Source organism: Phoxinus phoxinus (genome assembly GCF_949152265.1).
Source record: "Phoxinus phoxinus genome assembly, chromosome: 15".
NCBI classification, from domain to species: domain Eukaryota; kingdom Metazoa; phylum Chordata; class Actinopteri; order Cypriniformes; family Leuciscidae; genus Phoxinus; species Phoxinus phoxinus.
Window position 1 is genome coordinate 3,494,597 of NC_136890.1, and position 17,530 is coordinate 3,512,126.

The 17,530-nt window shown below is 40.1% G+C and overlaps 2 protein-coding genes across 3 annotated transcripts in view; one reads left to right on the forward strand and one right to left on the reverse strand.

Annotated features, from left to right (window-relative positions):
- LOC307012107 (uncharacterized protein) overlaps positions 1–17,530 on the reverse strand; it is a 328,649-nt gene that overhangs the window by 41,519 nt on the left and 269,600 nt on the right. The window lies entirely within an intron of this gene.
- fkbp15b (FKBP prolyl isomerase family member 15b) overlaps positions 1–17,530 on the forward strand; it is a 48,834-nt gene that overhangs the window by 26,454 nt on the left and 4,850 nt on the right. The window contains exons 19-28 of one of the 2 annotated variants that reach the window (XM_079638354.1): positions 1,188–1,290; positions 2,912–2,944; positions 6,978–7,149; positions 8,973–9,109; positions 9,212–9,367; positions 10,425–10,577; positions 11,709–11,798; positions 14,262–14,354; positions 16,232–16,339; positions 16,427–17,067. In XM_079638354.1, coding sequence (XP_079494480.1) covers positions 1,188–1,290; positions 2,912–2,944; positions 6,978–7,149; positions 8,973–9,109; positions 9,212–9,367; positions 10,425–10,577; positions 11,709–11,798; positions 14,262–14,354; positions 16,232–16,339; positions 16,427–17,067 — 1,686 coding nt within the window. The remainder of the gene's footprint in view (positions 1–1,187; positions 1,291–2,911; positions 2,945–6,977; positions 7,150–8,972; positions 9,110–9,211; positions 9,368–10,424; positions 10,578–11,708; positions 11,799–14,261; positions 14,355–16,231; positions 16,340–16,426; positions 17,068–17,530) is intronic. The other variant, XM_079638355.1, reaches the window with a different exon arrangement.

Genomic DNA, 17,530 nt, shown 5'->3' on the forward strand with positions numbered 1-17,530 from the left:
CCAATACGTATCGTGCAGCCTTAGAAGTTATTTAGTCAAACTCGCAAAGTTTACTGATGTTGTTACCCGCTCTTTTGTCATGGCTGTACTTTGTATTGTCTTTTCTGCCCTGTGTGTGTATTTGTGTTCGTGCTTTCCCCTACAGGTGCGCTGCGGAGCTGTGTGGTAATCAGGTGTATTGGGTGCACAGGTGTGCCTATCGATAAGAGCTTCCTGGTTGGCGTCCTCTGCGAGCGTTCCTTCTTATCACACCGATCCCTGGCCAGGACCGACGAGTTGATCTAGTCGACGCCTTTCAATCTCTAAACGCTGTTGCTCTATTAAATTGTTGCCGGCTTTCCTCCAACTGTTGCTCCATTTGTACCGTGTCACAATCCAAGCGACACTTCTCAGTATCCCGTTGTATCAGCAACAACTCTTTCTGCTGCTCAAATGAAAGAGTGCTTAAAGCAGACAACGGAAGTATAGTTGGAATAGGCGTACCTAAGGCAGGCAACGCGGGTCCCGAGTCAACCAAAAATAACAAGCAAAAATAAAAAACCTACGTGTCCAAAGACACGTACTAATCCTACCCGGAAGGTTTGTTCTCCAAATACTCCCAACACATTAATGTTATAGAGCCTAACAACTAATGGAGCGTTCCAACTATACCAATTTACAAATAGGCGGACAATACAAACGTACTCCATTCCACTATCCTACCTTATCCTCCTTCAAAGACACTTTTTTTTTTTCTAAATCATTCGCACAAATTCAAAGACAAATCTAGTTCGATGAGCCCCCAATTGTTACGCCCTTATTAGGGAGCAACAATGAAGGAGGAGGAAGCGTTCTCGGCGGTTACAATACTCTCTTTATTGGCACATTCCTCACATCAAAGTCTATCTCCAAACTCTACTAATACGCCGCAACGCCGATCAACACGTCGGTCCTGGCCAGGGATCGGTGTGATAAGAAGGAACGCTCACAGAGGACGCCAACCAGGAAGCTCTTATCGATAGGCACACCTGTGCACCGGTGCACCCAATACACCTGATTACCACACCGCAGCGCACCTGTAGGGGGAAAGCACAAACACACACACACGGCAGAAAAGACAATACAAAGTACAGCCGTGACACACGGTCTATAGAAATGTCAAAATAACACGGTGTGCTTTGACTCAAGGGGAGTTTGTGCTTGTGTAGATACGTGGAGCAGAGTAACCTGATGATGGAGCAGAGAACCGACTCTCTGAAGAACAGCAGTGAACAGAACCAGACCCGATTACTGCAGGCCGAACAAGACAAGGTAACACTATAACCCATCACACACACACACACACACACACACACACACACACACACACTCTTGCTCTTCATAGGCAGCAACTCCACATGGCATTCAGATAGCGCTAATGATGTGATACTCTAATATGCTTCAATTCTTTCTTTTTTTTCTTTCTTTCTTTCTTTTTTTTTCTTTCTTTCTTTCTTTTTTGCTTTCTGTCTTTCTTTCTTTCTTTCTTTCTTTCTTTCTTTCTTTCTTTCTTTCTTTCTTTCTTTTTTGCTTTCTGTCTTTTTCTTTTGTTACTTCCCTGAACTTGAACTTTGTTACGTCACTGAAGTGCTGAAGTACTACTCATACAGGTCGCTTTATTTTTTGAAACGCAGCTGTTTTACTTGGTCACAACAATCATACTGAAAATACATTTGAGTGTGTTGAAAGTTATAAAGTTACTCTGTGCGTTCGCTCGGTGACCGGTATGAGACATTTGTTGCGTACCTCAGTAAGCTAGATTGATATTAGAATATCATAATAAAAAAGCTGGATGACTTGTGTTGATTAATGGCATGCGATTCATTTTAAAACATTGAATGGTAGAGAAAATGCTCTTTCTGATTTTAGAATAGTGTTGTCTCTGAAGCAACTCGTGGTAATGTTACTCACGGGAACAAGGGATTAATAAAAGTCAACAAAATATATTAACTTAAAAATGTATTTAAATATTTTTTATAAAAAATTAAATTATAATTTCTAAATCTTTTTATACACTCTCCACTAACATTACAGAAAAATCTGATGACTTTAATGCTCTGCCATGACGCATGATGCTTGACGTCGACGTGATGGCCTATAGAGGGCGCAACAGGATAAGAAATCTTTGAGGTCCACTTTTACACTTTGTTCTGTACAGTTAAAGTGAAAAATAAATGTATACTCGGAGAGCGCTCCACAAGATATGTTTGATTTAACATCTGGATGCTCAAAATCAGTCAGGTGAATGCACATTTTAAACCGCTTATTGCACGCGTAAGTTAATCTGCATTTGTTGCCAACAATGTTCTGTGATTTATCAATAAAATAGCTTAGAAACTTAAAAGTTCTAGCATACATTTATTAGCATATATTTCTTAGTAACTAAAACCCACAGCTTCACTATTAGTAGAGAGATGCTGCCAGAATTAATTCACACGCAATCGTTCTCTCACTAATGCATTCATATATTGCCTTCGTATAATGCATTCATAAATGTAATCTTTATCTGTATCTGATTTAGAACGTGCAGAAATCTGTGAGAAATATAAAGACCCAAAGACAAAAAAACAGATAAAAATAAGTTGTTATAGGAGCAAAAGTCCAGCTGGACAGCACTGTGTCATATTAACATATCTGTGTTTGAGTCTCAGCTCGAGGTTCAGGCTTATTTGTTCATTAATGACGTCATTAGCGACCAGTCGACTCGACTTGAATCACATAAATGTTGACTTTAAAAAACTTCAACCCCTAGTACATACTGCAATGACAACTCTTAAATATCTCTACTGTTAACACTATTTCCTTCTAAGCCATGTATCTCTGCTCTGATTGCTTAATTAACGCTTCTCTGATTGGCTGAGAGCCTTTAGCGGTGACTGCTCTCTTTTCCCAGCATGCACTGCCGCTGGAATTGAGCTGGGATCAGGTGAGCAAAAGCGCTGTCCCGCTTTTCATCCATTTCTTCATAGTCTTCACACACTCTTTCCCATTGTTTGTGTTAAATGAAGCATTTTCCATTTTCTCTTTTCACTCTTTGTTTGAACAGGTACCACTCACTCACTAACCAATCAGCATTCAGCTCTCAGCAGGGGTGGATACTTCTAACCACCCTTGCTTTCATTTCCTTGTATCGTTTATTTGTCTTTCCATTTATAGTCCCTTCATCATTTCATCTGCTGTAACATCAGTTGATCAGTGATTTAAAGGGGTAGTTCACCAAAAAAAATGTAAATTAGCCCATGATTTACTCACCCGCAAGTCATCCTAGGTGTATATGAGTTTCTTCTCTCAGACGAATACAATCTGAGTTATATTAAAGGGGTGGTTGATTATGATTTCACTTTTCTAACTGTAGTTAGTGTGTAATGTTGCAGTTTGAGCATAAACAACATCTGCAAAGTTACAACGCTCAAAGTTCAAAGCAAAGCGACCCTAAAATTTACATAACCCCGCCCCCAGAACACGCAGTCCATGTTGAGAAGAGGAAGAGTTGTTGTAGTCGAGCACATTTGTGAGTCAGCTCAAACTTTAGCATCCATCTTTTCACGTGCAATAGAAAGTCCCTCTGTGTGCGTCTCACAACAGTTCCTATACGAGCGATTTATAGATTATCATGACAGAATATGCTAATTGAAGATAGTTAACTCCACATCAGCAACATAAATTCATCAACTAACCATTCAGAGACGTCCTGTTGCTTCTACATGTTGTCACTTCTTGAGTCTCTCCATCTTTGTCTGACTCCGTTTTAACATTAAAGGCAGAACAGTTTCTGTCATTTTAGTGTGTGTGCGTGAGGTAATCGCAGCTGCTAACACACACCAGCTGTTGTAGCTCCGCCCCCTGTGCCTGGAGCAGCAGCTCATTTGCATTTAAAGGGCCAGACACAAAACGGTGCGTTTTTGGTTACCCTCAAAAAGTGACCATGCTCTCAACTTTAACATGCTATGTAAGAAATATCTGTGGGGTATTTTAAGCAAAAACTTCACATACACACTCTGGGGACATCAGACACTTATTTTACATCTTGTGAAAAGCGCATTATACCACCCCTTTAAAAAATGTCCTAGCTCTTCCAAGCTTTATAATGGCATTGAACATGTATATTTCAAAGCGCATCCATTCATGATAAAAGTGCATCTATCCATCATAGAAGTGCATCTATCCATCATAGAAGTGCATCTATCCATCATAGAAGTGCATCTATCCATCATAGAAGTGCATCTATCCATCATAGAAGTGCATCTATCCATCATAGAAGTGCATCTATCCATCATAGAAGTGCATCTATCCATCATAGAAGTGCATCTATCCATCATAGAAGTGCATCTATCCATCATAGAAGTGCATCTATCCATCATAGAAGTGCATCTATCCATCATAGAAGTGCATCTATCCATCATAAAAGTGCATCTATCCATCATAGAAGTGCATCTATCCATCATAGAAGTGCATCTATCCATCATAAAAGTGCATCTATCCATCATAGAAGTGCATCTATCCATCATAGAAGTGCATCTATCCATCATAGAAGTGCATCTATCCATCATAAAAGTGCATCTATCCATCATAGAAGTGCATCTATCCATCATAAAAGTGCATCTATCCATCATAGAAGTGCATCTATTAGGGGTGTGCATTGGCACTGCCCTCACAATTCGATTCGATTACGATTCACCAGGTAACGATTCGATTCAATTCGATTCTACGATGCATTGCGATGCATCAAAATTCTACTGCACACAACAAGGCAAATTTTTCATCAGTCATGAGGCAATACAAGCAGTCATATATTGAACAACAGATTTTATTGGCTGCTATATGTGTGTATTATCACTACCATTATCACTGCTGTATCTTTGACATAAATGTCATTAAACAAAATAAAATTTAATGGTACAGGGTATTGTATATGGCATTTTCAAACCTGAAAAAGAAAACATAAATCACTGCTTTCTAGGGCTGTAATCTCCCAATCGATTAGTCGATTGTTGGTCGATACGTTCTGGCTTGACCAAAATTCTGATTGGTCGATTTTTTGCCGCGTTCATTTAATTCGTTTTGCCGCGTTCATTTCATTCGTTTTGCCGCGTTCATTTCATTCGTTTTGTGCGTTCATTTCATCAGTTTTGCCGCGTTCATTTCATTCGTTTTGCCGCGTTCATTTCATTCGTTTTGCCGCGTTCATTTCGTTTTGTGCGTTCATTTCATCAGTTTTGCCGCGTTCATTTCGCGCGTTCATTTCATCAGGTGGAAAGCAGCACTAATTGCTAATGGGGGTGTTTTCAGAGCACCCCTGTTTCACAGGTAACAGTCTGTCTTCAGAACACCCCCCTTGTTTTCACTTCTTTTGGATTATCCCAACCCACTGGAGAAGAGAGACAGTCAGATTGAAGAAAGTAGGCTACTAAGGTTTGCTGAATATTATTTATTTAATTGAGAGACCGTTCCTCTTCTACCATGTCAACAAAGACATCGGCAGCATTTTTTTTTAGAAGACGGGAACATATTATTGGAGCCCAATGCGCGCACTCGCGCAGTGCCACTGTTTGTATTAGTTTTGAGCCTATGCTTTATTTTTCAGTTATTCACTTTATTTCGTTTTTGCTCTTGATCTGGTTTGTTTAATAAATATCATTTTTTTTATTAAAATGGACATGCCTTTTGTGTTTAAGAGTAAAGCTTTAAGTTAATAATAGTCTATTCGTGTCTCAGCCGCGAAGCTGCGCTCCTGTGTTCAGCCTCGTCTTGTTAAGTTTCCCATTAACTTCGTAGAATCGAAATGTGCCCAGATGTCCGCTTTTCCAAGCTTTGGGTGCGTTTTTAATTACTCGTCTATCGCGGTCGTCTCCCTCCGCCTCAGCCGTCTTGATTGTTGTTGTTGTTATGCCAACGGAAGTAATAAACTTCACAACTTTATTGTCCAACTCAAGGCCAGAAAATAAACAGTGACATAATCGATTATGGCACTTTGCCGCATCGATGCTGAATCGTGCATATCCCGCATTGCGATGCATCGCCGAATCGATTATTGTTGACACCACTAGCATCTATCCATCATAGAAGTGCATCTATCCATCATAGAAGTGCATCTATCCATCATAAAAGTGCATCTATCCATCATAGAAGTGCATCTATCCATCATAAAAGTGCATCTATCCATCATAGAAGTGCATCTATCCATCATAAAAGTGCATCTATCCATCATAGAAATGCATCTATCCATCATAAAAGTGCATCTATCCATCATAAAAGGGCATCTATCCATCATAAAAGTGCATCTATCCATCATAGAAATGCATCTATCCATCATAAAAGTGCATCTATCCATCATAAAAGTGTTCCACAGGCTCTGGGGGGATAATAAAGGCCTTCTGAAGCAAAGCGGTGCGTTCGTGTAAGAAAAATATTCATATTTAAAACTTTATCGACTAAAATAACTAGCTTCCGGCAGACGGAAGTCGACTTGCGCCAAAAGAGTAACACGTGACGATGTAGGAGTAGCGAAAGCTGTGACGCCTCTCGCGGTTCAAACAAACAGGGCTGTGCAACAAACTCAAGCTCCTCCCACATTTCTCTTTTAAAAAATTCCTTTTAGATTTCTAATTCGTGACTGGTGTTTTGTTTTTCCTCTATCCTCTGCGCTTCGTCATTACGTTATTTTAGTCGAAAAAGTTTTAAATATGGATATTTTTATTACAGAAGGCCTTTATTAACCCCCCCGGAGCAGTGTGGAGCACTTTTATCATGGATGGATGCATTTTGATGGACTTCCAAAAAAAATGACCCATTCACTGCCATTATAAAGCTGGGAAGAGCCAGGACACTTTTTAATATGACTCCGATTGTGTTCGTCTGAAAGAAGAAAGTCATTTACACCTAGGATGAGTAAATCATGGGCTAATTTTTTTTTTTGATGAACTAACCCTATGAGCTGTTTTATGTGGTCTCTCTGGAAGGCGCGCTTGAGCGAGGAGTTGGCGTCCTCCACGGCGCGCGTGTCTGAGCTTCAGCTGGACTTGAGCTCGCAGCAGCAGAAGATCACGGCTCTGCAGACCAAACTCAGCGCCGCCCTGCTGGACGCTCAGCAGCACAACACACACACCACAGCGCTGGAGGCGCAGATGCTGGGTGAGCCGCTCGTCTCATAGCCGTGACTGAAACACTGTTGTTCACTGAAAGCACATGGCTGACAGTGTCCTTTAGTGATGGAAGTCTGATTATTTTCCGTGAACTGGTTCTTTCAGACAATTTCTTTTAATAAGTTTAGTTTCAGTTTAGTTTGTGCCAACCCTGGGTTTTAGGCATCATGAAAGTGAAAGCGATGTTCATCGCCTAAACTTGCGCTCCAGGGCAGTAAGAAATCTCAAACGAAACTGGACCAATCAGCTGTGAGCAAAGTGTCACATTTAATGCAGTTAATGCAGCTGTCTGTCATTAAAGTTAATCAAAGAACAGAAGACAAAGAGAAAATCACTCACTGTTCTTGACAGATTAATCCTTATTAAAGCTACAAAAGTTATTCAGTTTAATTTATGCAGTGAAGACTGAAGTATTTAATAAATATTAAATTTCTGTATGTTCTCTACCTGTCAAAAGAAATGAGATTAATCGATTAAAACAATTTAAATTAATTAAAGGCACTAATACTTATATAAAGATAATAATATAAATAAGCTTTAGAATCAATAGTATATAGATTTTTACTTTGTGACATTTTCAATTAAGCATATTGTCATTGATATAATACAGTGCTATGCATAAGTTTAGACACCCATGCTAAAGTTGACTAAAAAGAGGAATAAAAAATCATCTTTTGGAAATTGAACTTAATGCCTTAATTAAAAAAAATAGGAAAAATCCAACCTTTAAGGACACCAATTTTCTTTGTGAATGAATAATGTATCGTAAATAAATACATTTTCTTCCTTAAAATACAGGGTGCATAAGTTTGGACAACCCTATGTTAAATTTCCATAGAGGCAGGCAGATTTTTATTTTTTAAGGCCAGTTATTTCATGGATCCAGGATACTCTGCATCCTGATAAAGTTCCCTTGGCCTCTGGAATTAAAATATCCCCACATCATCACATACCCTTCACCATACCTGGAGATTGGCATGGAGTACTTTCCATAAGATCATCTCTCAATGCAAATCAAACCAGCTGTTATGCTAACTGAAATAAAACCATGCCAATCTCCAGGTATGGTGAAGGATATGTGATGATGTGGGGCTATTTTAATTCCAGAGGCCAAGGGAACTTTATCAGGATCATAGTATCCTGGATCCATGAAGTAACTGGCCTTTAAAAATAAAAATCTGCCTGGCTCTATGGGAATTTAACATAGTGGTGTCCAAACTTATGCACCCTGTATTTTAAAGAAGAAAATTTATTTATTTACGATACATTATTCATTCACAAAGAAAATTGTTGTCCTTAAAGGTTGGATTTTTCCTATTTTTTTAAATTAAGGCATTAAGTTCAATTTCCAAAAGATGATTTTTTATTCCTCTTTTTAGTCAACTTTAGCATGGGTGTCTAAACTTATGCATAGCACTGTAAATGCAAATGTTTTATGAGTTTTGCAATTCTCATTCGCAAATGTAATTCTTATTATTGTAATACTGTATTTCTCAACTGCATTTCTGTAAAATTGCAGTGATTTAAATTTTTTTTTTAAACAAAGGCAGTAAAACCAATATTATCATTATGTATAAATAGTTTACTATTTAAACAGTATATAATTGTGTTTTTGTCTGCTTTACAATAATAATGTGAATTTGAGATTAAATATTGTTGCTTAATTGTCATGAAAATGTCACACAGTGCCAAATATTGTCATGTTTAGGCAATTTTATATAATTGATTTGTTATTTTGTGAAATATAACAAGGACATATTCTTTTGTGTTTTGTTTTGGCACCATTTTTGTGTGTGTGTGTGTGTGTTTCAGAGCTGAGGGAGACAGCAGAAAGAGTGCAGGGTCAATACAAGATGGAGAAGCAGAAACGTAAGGAACTGGAGCTCAAACTCAACAACACAGAGGAAGAGCTGCAGGACATGAAGACCGAGAAGGACAGTCTGGAGCGAGTGAGTTAATGACTCTTCTGTCTGTGTGTGTGTGTGTGTGTGTGTGTGTGTGTGAGTGTGACTGAAGGACTGAATCCTCATCTGGATAATGTGTGTGTTCAGACTCTGTCAGAGCGGAAGCGTAAGTGGCAGGCCGAGAGACAGCGCTGTGATGAAGAGCTGGAAGAGGTGAGGAGAGCGAGCCAGCAGGAGATGGACAGTCTCAGGAGCCAGTTACGCAAGGCCAGAAGCAGCACTGACCACGCAGCAGCAGAACAGGTACGTGTGTGTGTGTGTGTGTGTGTGTGTGTGTTTGCATGCTTAATGACAAGAAGAGATCCATGCTGCCAATCAGAATCAATAGGGGCTTTCGCACCGGGTAGTTCTAGGAACGAGCCACCAGGGTGTTTCCCAGAGAACTAATGGTTCCCTAAGGAAAGTTTTCCTGGATGCGTTCGCACCGTCTGTAGGAACTCTGACATAACGTAGAGGAGCTTGTTGTTGGGACTTTTATTTTGACAGCACTGAGAACGCCTGAGCTCACAGTGCTCACATTCTCTGTGTTCATTAGTTTACGATCTGTCTAACAGTTCTGTCTAATGTGATATTGTGATAGAACTGTTATACATAGAAAGTAGACAGTAATGAAGTTATTAGCGTATGTTGTGTGGTTGATGTCCAGTGTTGCTGGACGTGAACTAATCCACCTAATTAGAACTATCCAAGCGGAACTATCCGTGACGTTTGTGAACTCTGATTGGCCGAACGCACCCGCCATTTAAAAAAACGCTGTGTAAACACACCGATTATAGCCTATATATTTACTCCACAAACTAACTCTACGAACATGTAAAACAGTGATAGATGAGCCTCTTAACCTTTACACTGAGGAGAAAACCCAACGCGACTTTGAGGAGACCAAGAGAAACATGATTATGTATTTCTGCTCAGCAACCAGACGGAAAACGCTAATAACTTCATTACTGTCTACTTTCTATGTATAACAGTTCTATCTACAGTAATATCGTATTAGACAGAACTGTTAGACAGACTGTAAACTAATGAACACAGAGAATGTGAGCACTGTGAGCTCAGGCGTTCTCAGTGCTGTCAAAATAAAAGTCCCAACAACAAGCGTGTCTTACGTCACGTCAGAGTTCCTACAGACGGTGCGAACGCATCCAGGAAAACTTTCCTTAGGGAACCATTAGTTCTCTGGGAAACACCCTGGTGGCTCTAGAACTACCCGGTGCGAAAGCCCCTATTCTTAACAGTAACCGGTGTATAATTGAGAGTTTTTGACACTGTGTGTGCGTGTGTGTGTGTGTGTGTGCAGCTGTCTCAGTTGCAGGCGGATCTGGAGCAGGAGTGGCAGGTGAAGTGTGATCAGACTCTGGCAGCGGCACGAGAACAACACAGGAGAGAGACGACTGAACTCACTGAACACAGAGACACACTGCAGCTCAAACTCACACAGCTGCAGGAGAAGGTACACACACACACACACACACACACACACACACACACACACACACACACACACACACACACACACACACACACAGAGGAGAGAGATGACTGAACTCACTGAACACAGAGACACACTGCAGCTCAAACTCACACAGCTGCAGGAGAAGGTACACACACACACACACACACACACACACACACACACACACACAGAGGAGAGAGACGACTGAACTCACTGAACACAGAGACACACTGCAGCTCAAACTCACACAGCTGCAGGAGAAGGTACACACACACACACACACACACACACACACACACACACACAGGAGAGAGACGACTGAACTCACTGAACACAGAGACACACTGCAGCTCAAACTCACACAGCTGCAGGAGAAGGTACACACACACACACACACACACACACACACACACACAGGAGAGAGACGACTGAACTCACTGAACACAGAGACACACTGCAGCTCAAACTCACACAGCTGCAGGAGAAGGTACACACACACACACACACACACACACACACACACACACACACACACACACACACACACACACACACACACACACACACACACACAGAGGAGAGAGATGACTGAACTCACTGAACACAGAGACACACTGCAGCTCAAACTCACACAGCTGCAGGAGAAGGTACACACACACACACACACACACACACACACACACACACACACACACACACACACACACACACACACACACACACACACAGAGGAGAGAGATGACTGAACTCACTGAACACAGAGACACACTGCAGCTCAAACTCACACAGCTGCAGGAGAAGGTACACACACACACACACACACACACACACACACACACACACAGAGGAGAGAGATGACTGAACTCACTGAACACAGAGACACACTGCAGCTCAAACTCACACAGCTGCAGGAGAAGGTACACACACACACACACACACACACACACACACACACACACACACACACACACACACACACACACACACACACAGCAACAGTGACTTCCTCAGCAATCCACATCTGATTAGAATACTTTAAACTCTCTCACATGGCAAAATAATAGCATTTTGTCGAACAGACAATCCCTGAACTAATCCACCTAACACTGCTGCATCTCCTCTGTGTAGCTGAACACACTCCGCCAGTCCCGGGACTCCGAGGAGCAGCGCTCGCTGCAGCAGGATCAGGGAGAGGAGCTGCAGGCCTGGAGACAGAAGGTCAACACCGACCTCTTCATGCACTCATTTATACATCCCTCTTTCTCTGGTGTATCTGATGATTGTGCTGTGATTGGCTAACCTCTTCGCAGAGCCTTCAGCACTGATTCATAGATTGTGTGTTTGCTATCAGGCACAGTATAGTTCATTCTTCAGTAACACACACACACACTTCAGTAACAGCCTGCATTACATTGTGACGGCCGAGTGTTTAATCTCATAAGATTAGGGAAGATCCTGGACTCTATCATACACACGACACAAGTGTTTTTGCTAGTTTCAGCCTGACGCAGTTTTCATTTTCATGTCCTGCGCCGCGTTATTTAAATAGCAAATGCATCTGTGCACCCATCAGCGGCTGGTCTGAATACGAGGTGTGTGTTCAGGCGCATTGTTGGCGCGTTGCTGCTATTTTGAGGAACTGAAGTAGACTGAGCCATTGACCAACTGAACCTGCTCTAAAGTCAACGGCGCAGTATTTTATTATTATTTAAAGAGCGAGTTAGTAATGTGAGCCTATAGGCGGGTCCACAACGCTCGTGCGTACACTCTGCTTATCTCTTACACACACACACACACACACTGCTTATTACACACACAGGGCAAAGCACTTAAACATGGCAAATATTACAAATAAAAGGATTACAATGTAAAAGATTATTATTGTGCACATAAAGATATGGTGTAATCCGGCTTGTCCCGTAGATGGTCTCGCTTTAAACACACACACACACACACACACACACACACACACACACACGAGCAGATCTGTTTTCTTGCTAGAGAAGCGTTCAGTTTTTCTGCTTGCAAATCCTTCAATGTAAATAGTGAATGCGCCAGGGCGCGAGCACAACTGGCTTTTAAAGGGAATGGGAGAAGAGACTCTGATTGGTTTATTGCACGTTACGCCCAAAACACACCGATTACTCATTAAGAGAATAGATATGAAGTGAAATATGTGCCTTAATTAAACAAACAAATCCAGCATTTTGCAAACAAACTCAATCTGCTTTGCAAAGGAAAAATCGACTCGCACACAAACAGAGCAATGTTCAAATATAAAGGTCAATTTGAGCGAAAACGCAGTGGAGTAACCAATATTGTTTTATAAATAAATGAGAGAGATAATATTTCACAAATAAATACAAACCATCCTACAAAAATTGCATGTAACCTTTAAACAAATACCAAATCTAGTGCATACAAATGCATATCTGTCTGTTACGATTGTGAGACACGTGGCTTTTTATGAGATCTCTCGGCTCGAGTTTCTCACAAATGCAGTGGAGTAACTTCCTCTTCTAAAACAGCAGATGGCGCTAAAATAGGGGATTAATTTAGCCCTAGTCTCCCGGCAGAAACACTGATTTGAAACGTGCTGGCCTTTGCCTACAGCTGAGGAAAAATATACTTTATGTATAATTAATAAACATCTTGAGGTTTTATTTTGCAAAATGTTTATTACATATCTAGACAGAAATCCACATTAGCACAGGGCATCACTACAGGTGAGATTGTGCATTATTCACCTGCAGTAAGTAAAGCCTGGTTGTAGCCATGAGGTCTAGATCTCTGTGTTTTTCAGAGGTGTGTATAATAAAGATTGTGAAATTATTGCCTAATATAGTATTAACTCGACTTTAGTGCTGCAAGGATATTCCATAGCATCAAGATAACTTGTTGATGGTCATAAAGTCAAGTCATCTTCATAAACTTTTGACTAATTTCACCATTTTGAATTGAAAATAGGCCAATACAGTTTACGTAACATTCATGTGTGAAGTTCACTCTCTCTAGGATAGGGGAATCTAAGTTGAAAGCTCTGCCATCATATGTTGCTTTTTTTTTTTATTCTACATTGGACAGTGCGAAATTACTAAATTAGTGATCCCCAATTTTAGCGCCATCTGCTGTTTTAGAAGAGGAAGTTACTCCACTGCATTTGTGAGAAAATCGAGCCGAGAGATCTCATAAAAAGCCACGTGTCTCACAATCGTAACAGACAGATATGCATTTGTATGCACTAGATTTGGTATTTGTTCAAAGGTTACATGCAATTGTTGTAGGATGGTTTGTATTTATTTGTAAAATATTATCGATCTCATTTATTTATATTTGTAAAACACAATATTGGTTCCTCCACTGCGTTTTCGCTCAAATTGACCTTTGTATTTGAACATTGCTCTCTGTTTGTGAGTCGAGTTTTACTTTGCAAAGCAGATCGAGTTTGTTTGCAAAATGCTGGATTTTGTTTGTTTAATTATGGCACATTATTCGCTCCATAAATAGAGACCATTTCTCCCGTCGTTAAACGAGCAAAAGTGGATTCGGAAACACACCCTAAGTGCACTTGCGCCGTGCGCTTTAGACCATGTGCTCAGAGCGTTAAAATAGGACCCAGTGTTTCTCATGGCTGTACCCTGTAGTGAAGTGTTTGCTTGTGTGTGTGTGTGTGTGTGTCAGTGCTGTGCGCTGGAGGAGAGAGTGGCGCTGATGAAGACGCAGGAGGAGACGCGCGTCTCGGAGACGGAGAAGAAGACCGACACTGTAGAAGAGGTCAGCTTTATCATCTCCATCATACTGACACTCGTTATACAGCCTGTGCCTTATTATTATTATTATTATTATTATTATTACAGCACTGTGAACAAACGTCACACTTTACAATCAGGTTCATTTGTTAACATTAATTAATGATGAGTAATGATGCTGAAAATTCAGCTTTGATCACAGGAATAAATTACATTTTACTATATATTCACATAGAAAACAGCGGTTTTAAATTGTAATAATATTTCACAATATTACTGTTTTTACTATTTTTCTGATCAAATAAATTCAGCCTTGGTGAGCAGAAGAGACCATTAAAACATTTGAACGACTGGAGCGACAACTTACATTGTAGCAAAATATTGGCAAAATACATCAAATAAATCTGATGAACTCAAGAAAATTATTTTGTTTTGGATAAGTAATTGTGTGATTATATTGGGTATTATAATTGTAAATTTATAATAATATATTACTGATGTAATATTTACATATAGTACATTTAATTTAATATTCAACAATATTATTGATCTCCTGCATTGACACATTATATGAGAACTGAACTGAGCTGGACGATGACATCACGGTTTACGTAAATGAACTAAATTAATAACTTTTTTACAACAGAAATTAATTTGTTTCATTATTTTCATGTTATCTCTGCAAAGCTGTTTTTAAATAATCTGTATTGTTAAAAGCATTATATAAATAAAGCTGACTTGACTTACTGTAATAGATGCACTGAATATTTTATCATAATATTTTAAAATAAGATAATCAAATGAAAATATCTTTAATTAAAATAACTTTTTTTTCAAAATATTTAAAGCATTTAAAGGTGGAAGTTTATTTATTTCAGTAATTCAACTTAAAAGATATTACAGCTTATGAAAAACTTTTCACAATATTCTAATTTTGAATTTGGGGTTTTCATAAGCTGTAAGCCATAATCATCAAAATTATAACAAATAAAGGCTTGAAATATCTCACTTTGCATGTAATGAGTCTATATAATATATTAGTTTCACCTTTTAAGCTGAATTACTGAAATTAATGAACTTTCAATCAGATTTTCACTTAGAAACAGATGATTGCTATATTAAAGGTAGGGTAGGTCAGAATTGTCTAAAAAAAACTTTTATTCAAATTTGTTTAGACTGTCTTTATATACCAATACATAATTAAAATGCAAGTACTCTGAAATAGAGCGTATAAAAAACTGAGTGACTCTAGTGTATTTAATCTTCAATAAACACAGCTCATTAATTCCATTCACTCCCACCTAAAAACGGGTGCGCGACTGCACGCACGTGGGCGGAGCCAGTAATAGCGGCGGTAGTCATGGCGACGGAGAGTGACAGTCGCGCAAGCCAATCACTTGTTTCGTCCCGGTAGGAATTAATGAGCTGTGTTTTTTGAAGATTAAATACACTAGAGTCACTCAATCTTTATACTCTCTTTTTCAAAGTACTCACATTTTAATTATGTATTGGTCTATAAAGACAGTTTAAGCCAATTTGAAAAAAAGGACAATTCTTACCTACACAACCTTTAATTAATAATAATAAACTACTTTCTTGTAGTGTCTGATATTACAGGTGAAACTGGAAAAATTAGAATATGGTACAAAAGTTCATTTATTTCAGTAATTCAACTTAAAAGGTGAAACTAATATATTATATAGACTCATTACACGCAAAGTGAGATATTTCAAACCTTTATTTGGTATAATTTTGATGATTATGGCGTACAGCTTATGAAAACCTTTTCACAATATTCTAATTTTGTGAAATTAGAATCTGAAATGATGTGAAAATCTGATTGAATGTGCACCTGTATGTTGGTTATAGACTCTCTCTGAGCGCCGCTGTGTTTGTCTGCAGGTGAAGCGCGTGATGAACGGAGTTTTCCAGTCTCTGCGGGGCGAGTTTGATCTGAACGAGACGTATGAAGGAAGTGCTGTTCTCCGAGTGCTGGTCAACACCATCAAGGTCAGGCTCTCAGTGCATCTCTGTGACTTCTGCTCAAAAAACTGCGGATAGAAAAAATGCCTCACGTGTTTTTTCCTCCAATGACAGAGCGTCACACTGCAGCTCCTCACTAAGAGCGAGAGATCGACACCTGAACACAGTGGAGAGGAGGAGAGAGAGAGCGATGCACGGCATATGAACGGGCAGAGAGAGGAAGAGAAGGAGACGGACGGAGATCCTGAAGATGGAGTGGAGGAGGAAGAACAGGAAAGAAAAGAGGTTTCAACAACAGAAGAGGAAGAGGAAGACGAAACGGTGGAAATCGAAAGTGAACAGGAAGTTGTCGAAGAGAGGAACGAAGAGAAAGTTGTGAAAGTGGAAGTTAATGTCAGCAACGACGCAGAACACAATGTGCAAGATCAGGACGGTGAAACCACACACGAAGAAGAGGCTGAACGTGACGTCACACCCACACAGGAAGTGACCTCAGAGCTGCCTGATGACATCACTCCACGGGAAGTGACCTCAGAGCTGCCTGATGACATCACTCCACAGGAAGTGGCCGCAGAGCTGCCTGATGACATCACTCCACAGGAAGTGGCCGCAGAGCTGCCTGATGACATCACTCCACAGGAACAGGAAGTGAGGGTAGTTGGTGGACTGACGCTCGGCGGGCCGCCCAAGAACCCGCCGCCGCCCCCTGGTGTTGTTCATGAGCACTGCAGCGTCACTCCTGCACACGTCACCGGGTAAGAACATCTTTAACCGCAGATTTGTTGCCTTGGTTGTTTTTAAAGAGAGTTCACACAAAAGTTTACTCGCCTTTATGCCGTTCTAGACCCTAGTGTTATTTTAGAGATAACTTGATGGACTTTCAAAAGCCGCGTTTCCACCGAAATTACCCGGAACGATTTGTCCCAGGAACTTTTTTTGCCCCAGACCGGTTGCTTTCTGCGTTTACACCGCGCTCTAAAGTACCGGGAAGATTATAACTGTGCCCGACGGCTCCTCCCAGTCTGCGACGGACAGTAATCAGTTTTGAGCGCCACATTTATAATAAGTATGGAGGAGATTCAAACTGTGCTGTAGTTGTTTGTGATGTATTGGTTTACTAACGAGGTAATTAACGGCAGAAAAGAGACGAGCACTGATACTAAAGCGTGTTCAGAAAGCTTGTAATGCTATAAAATTAGACGATGCGGACATTGACAT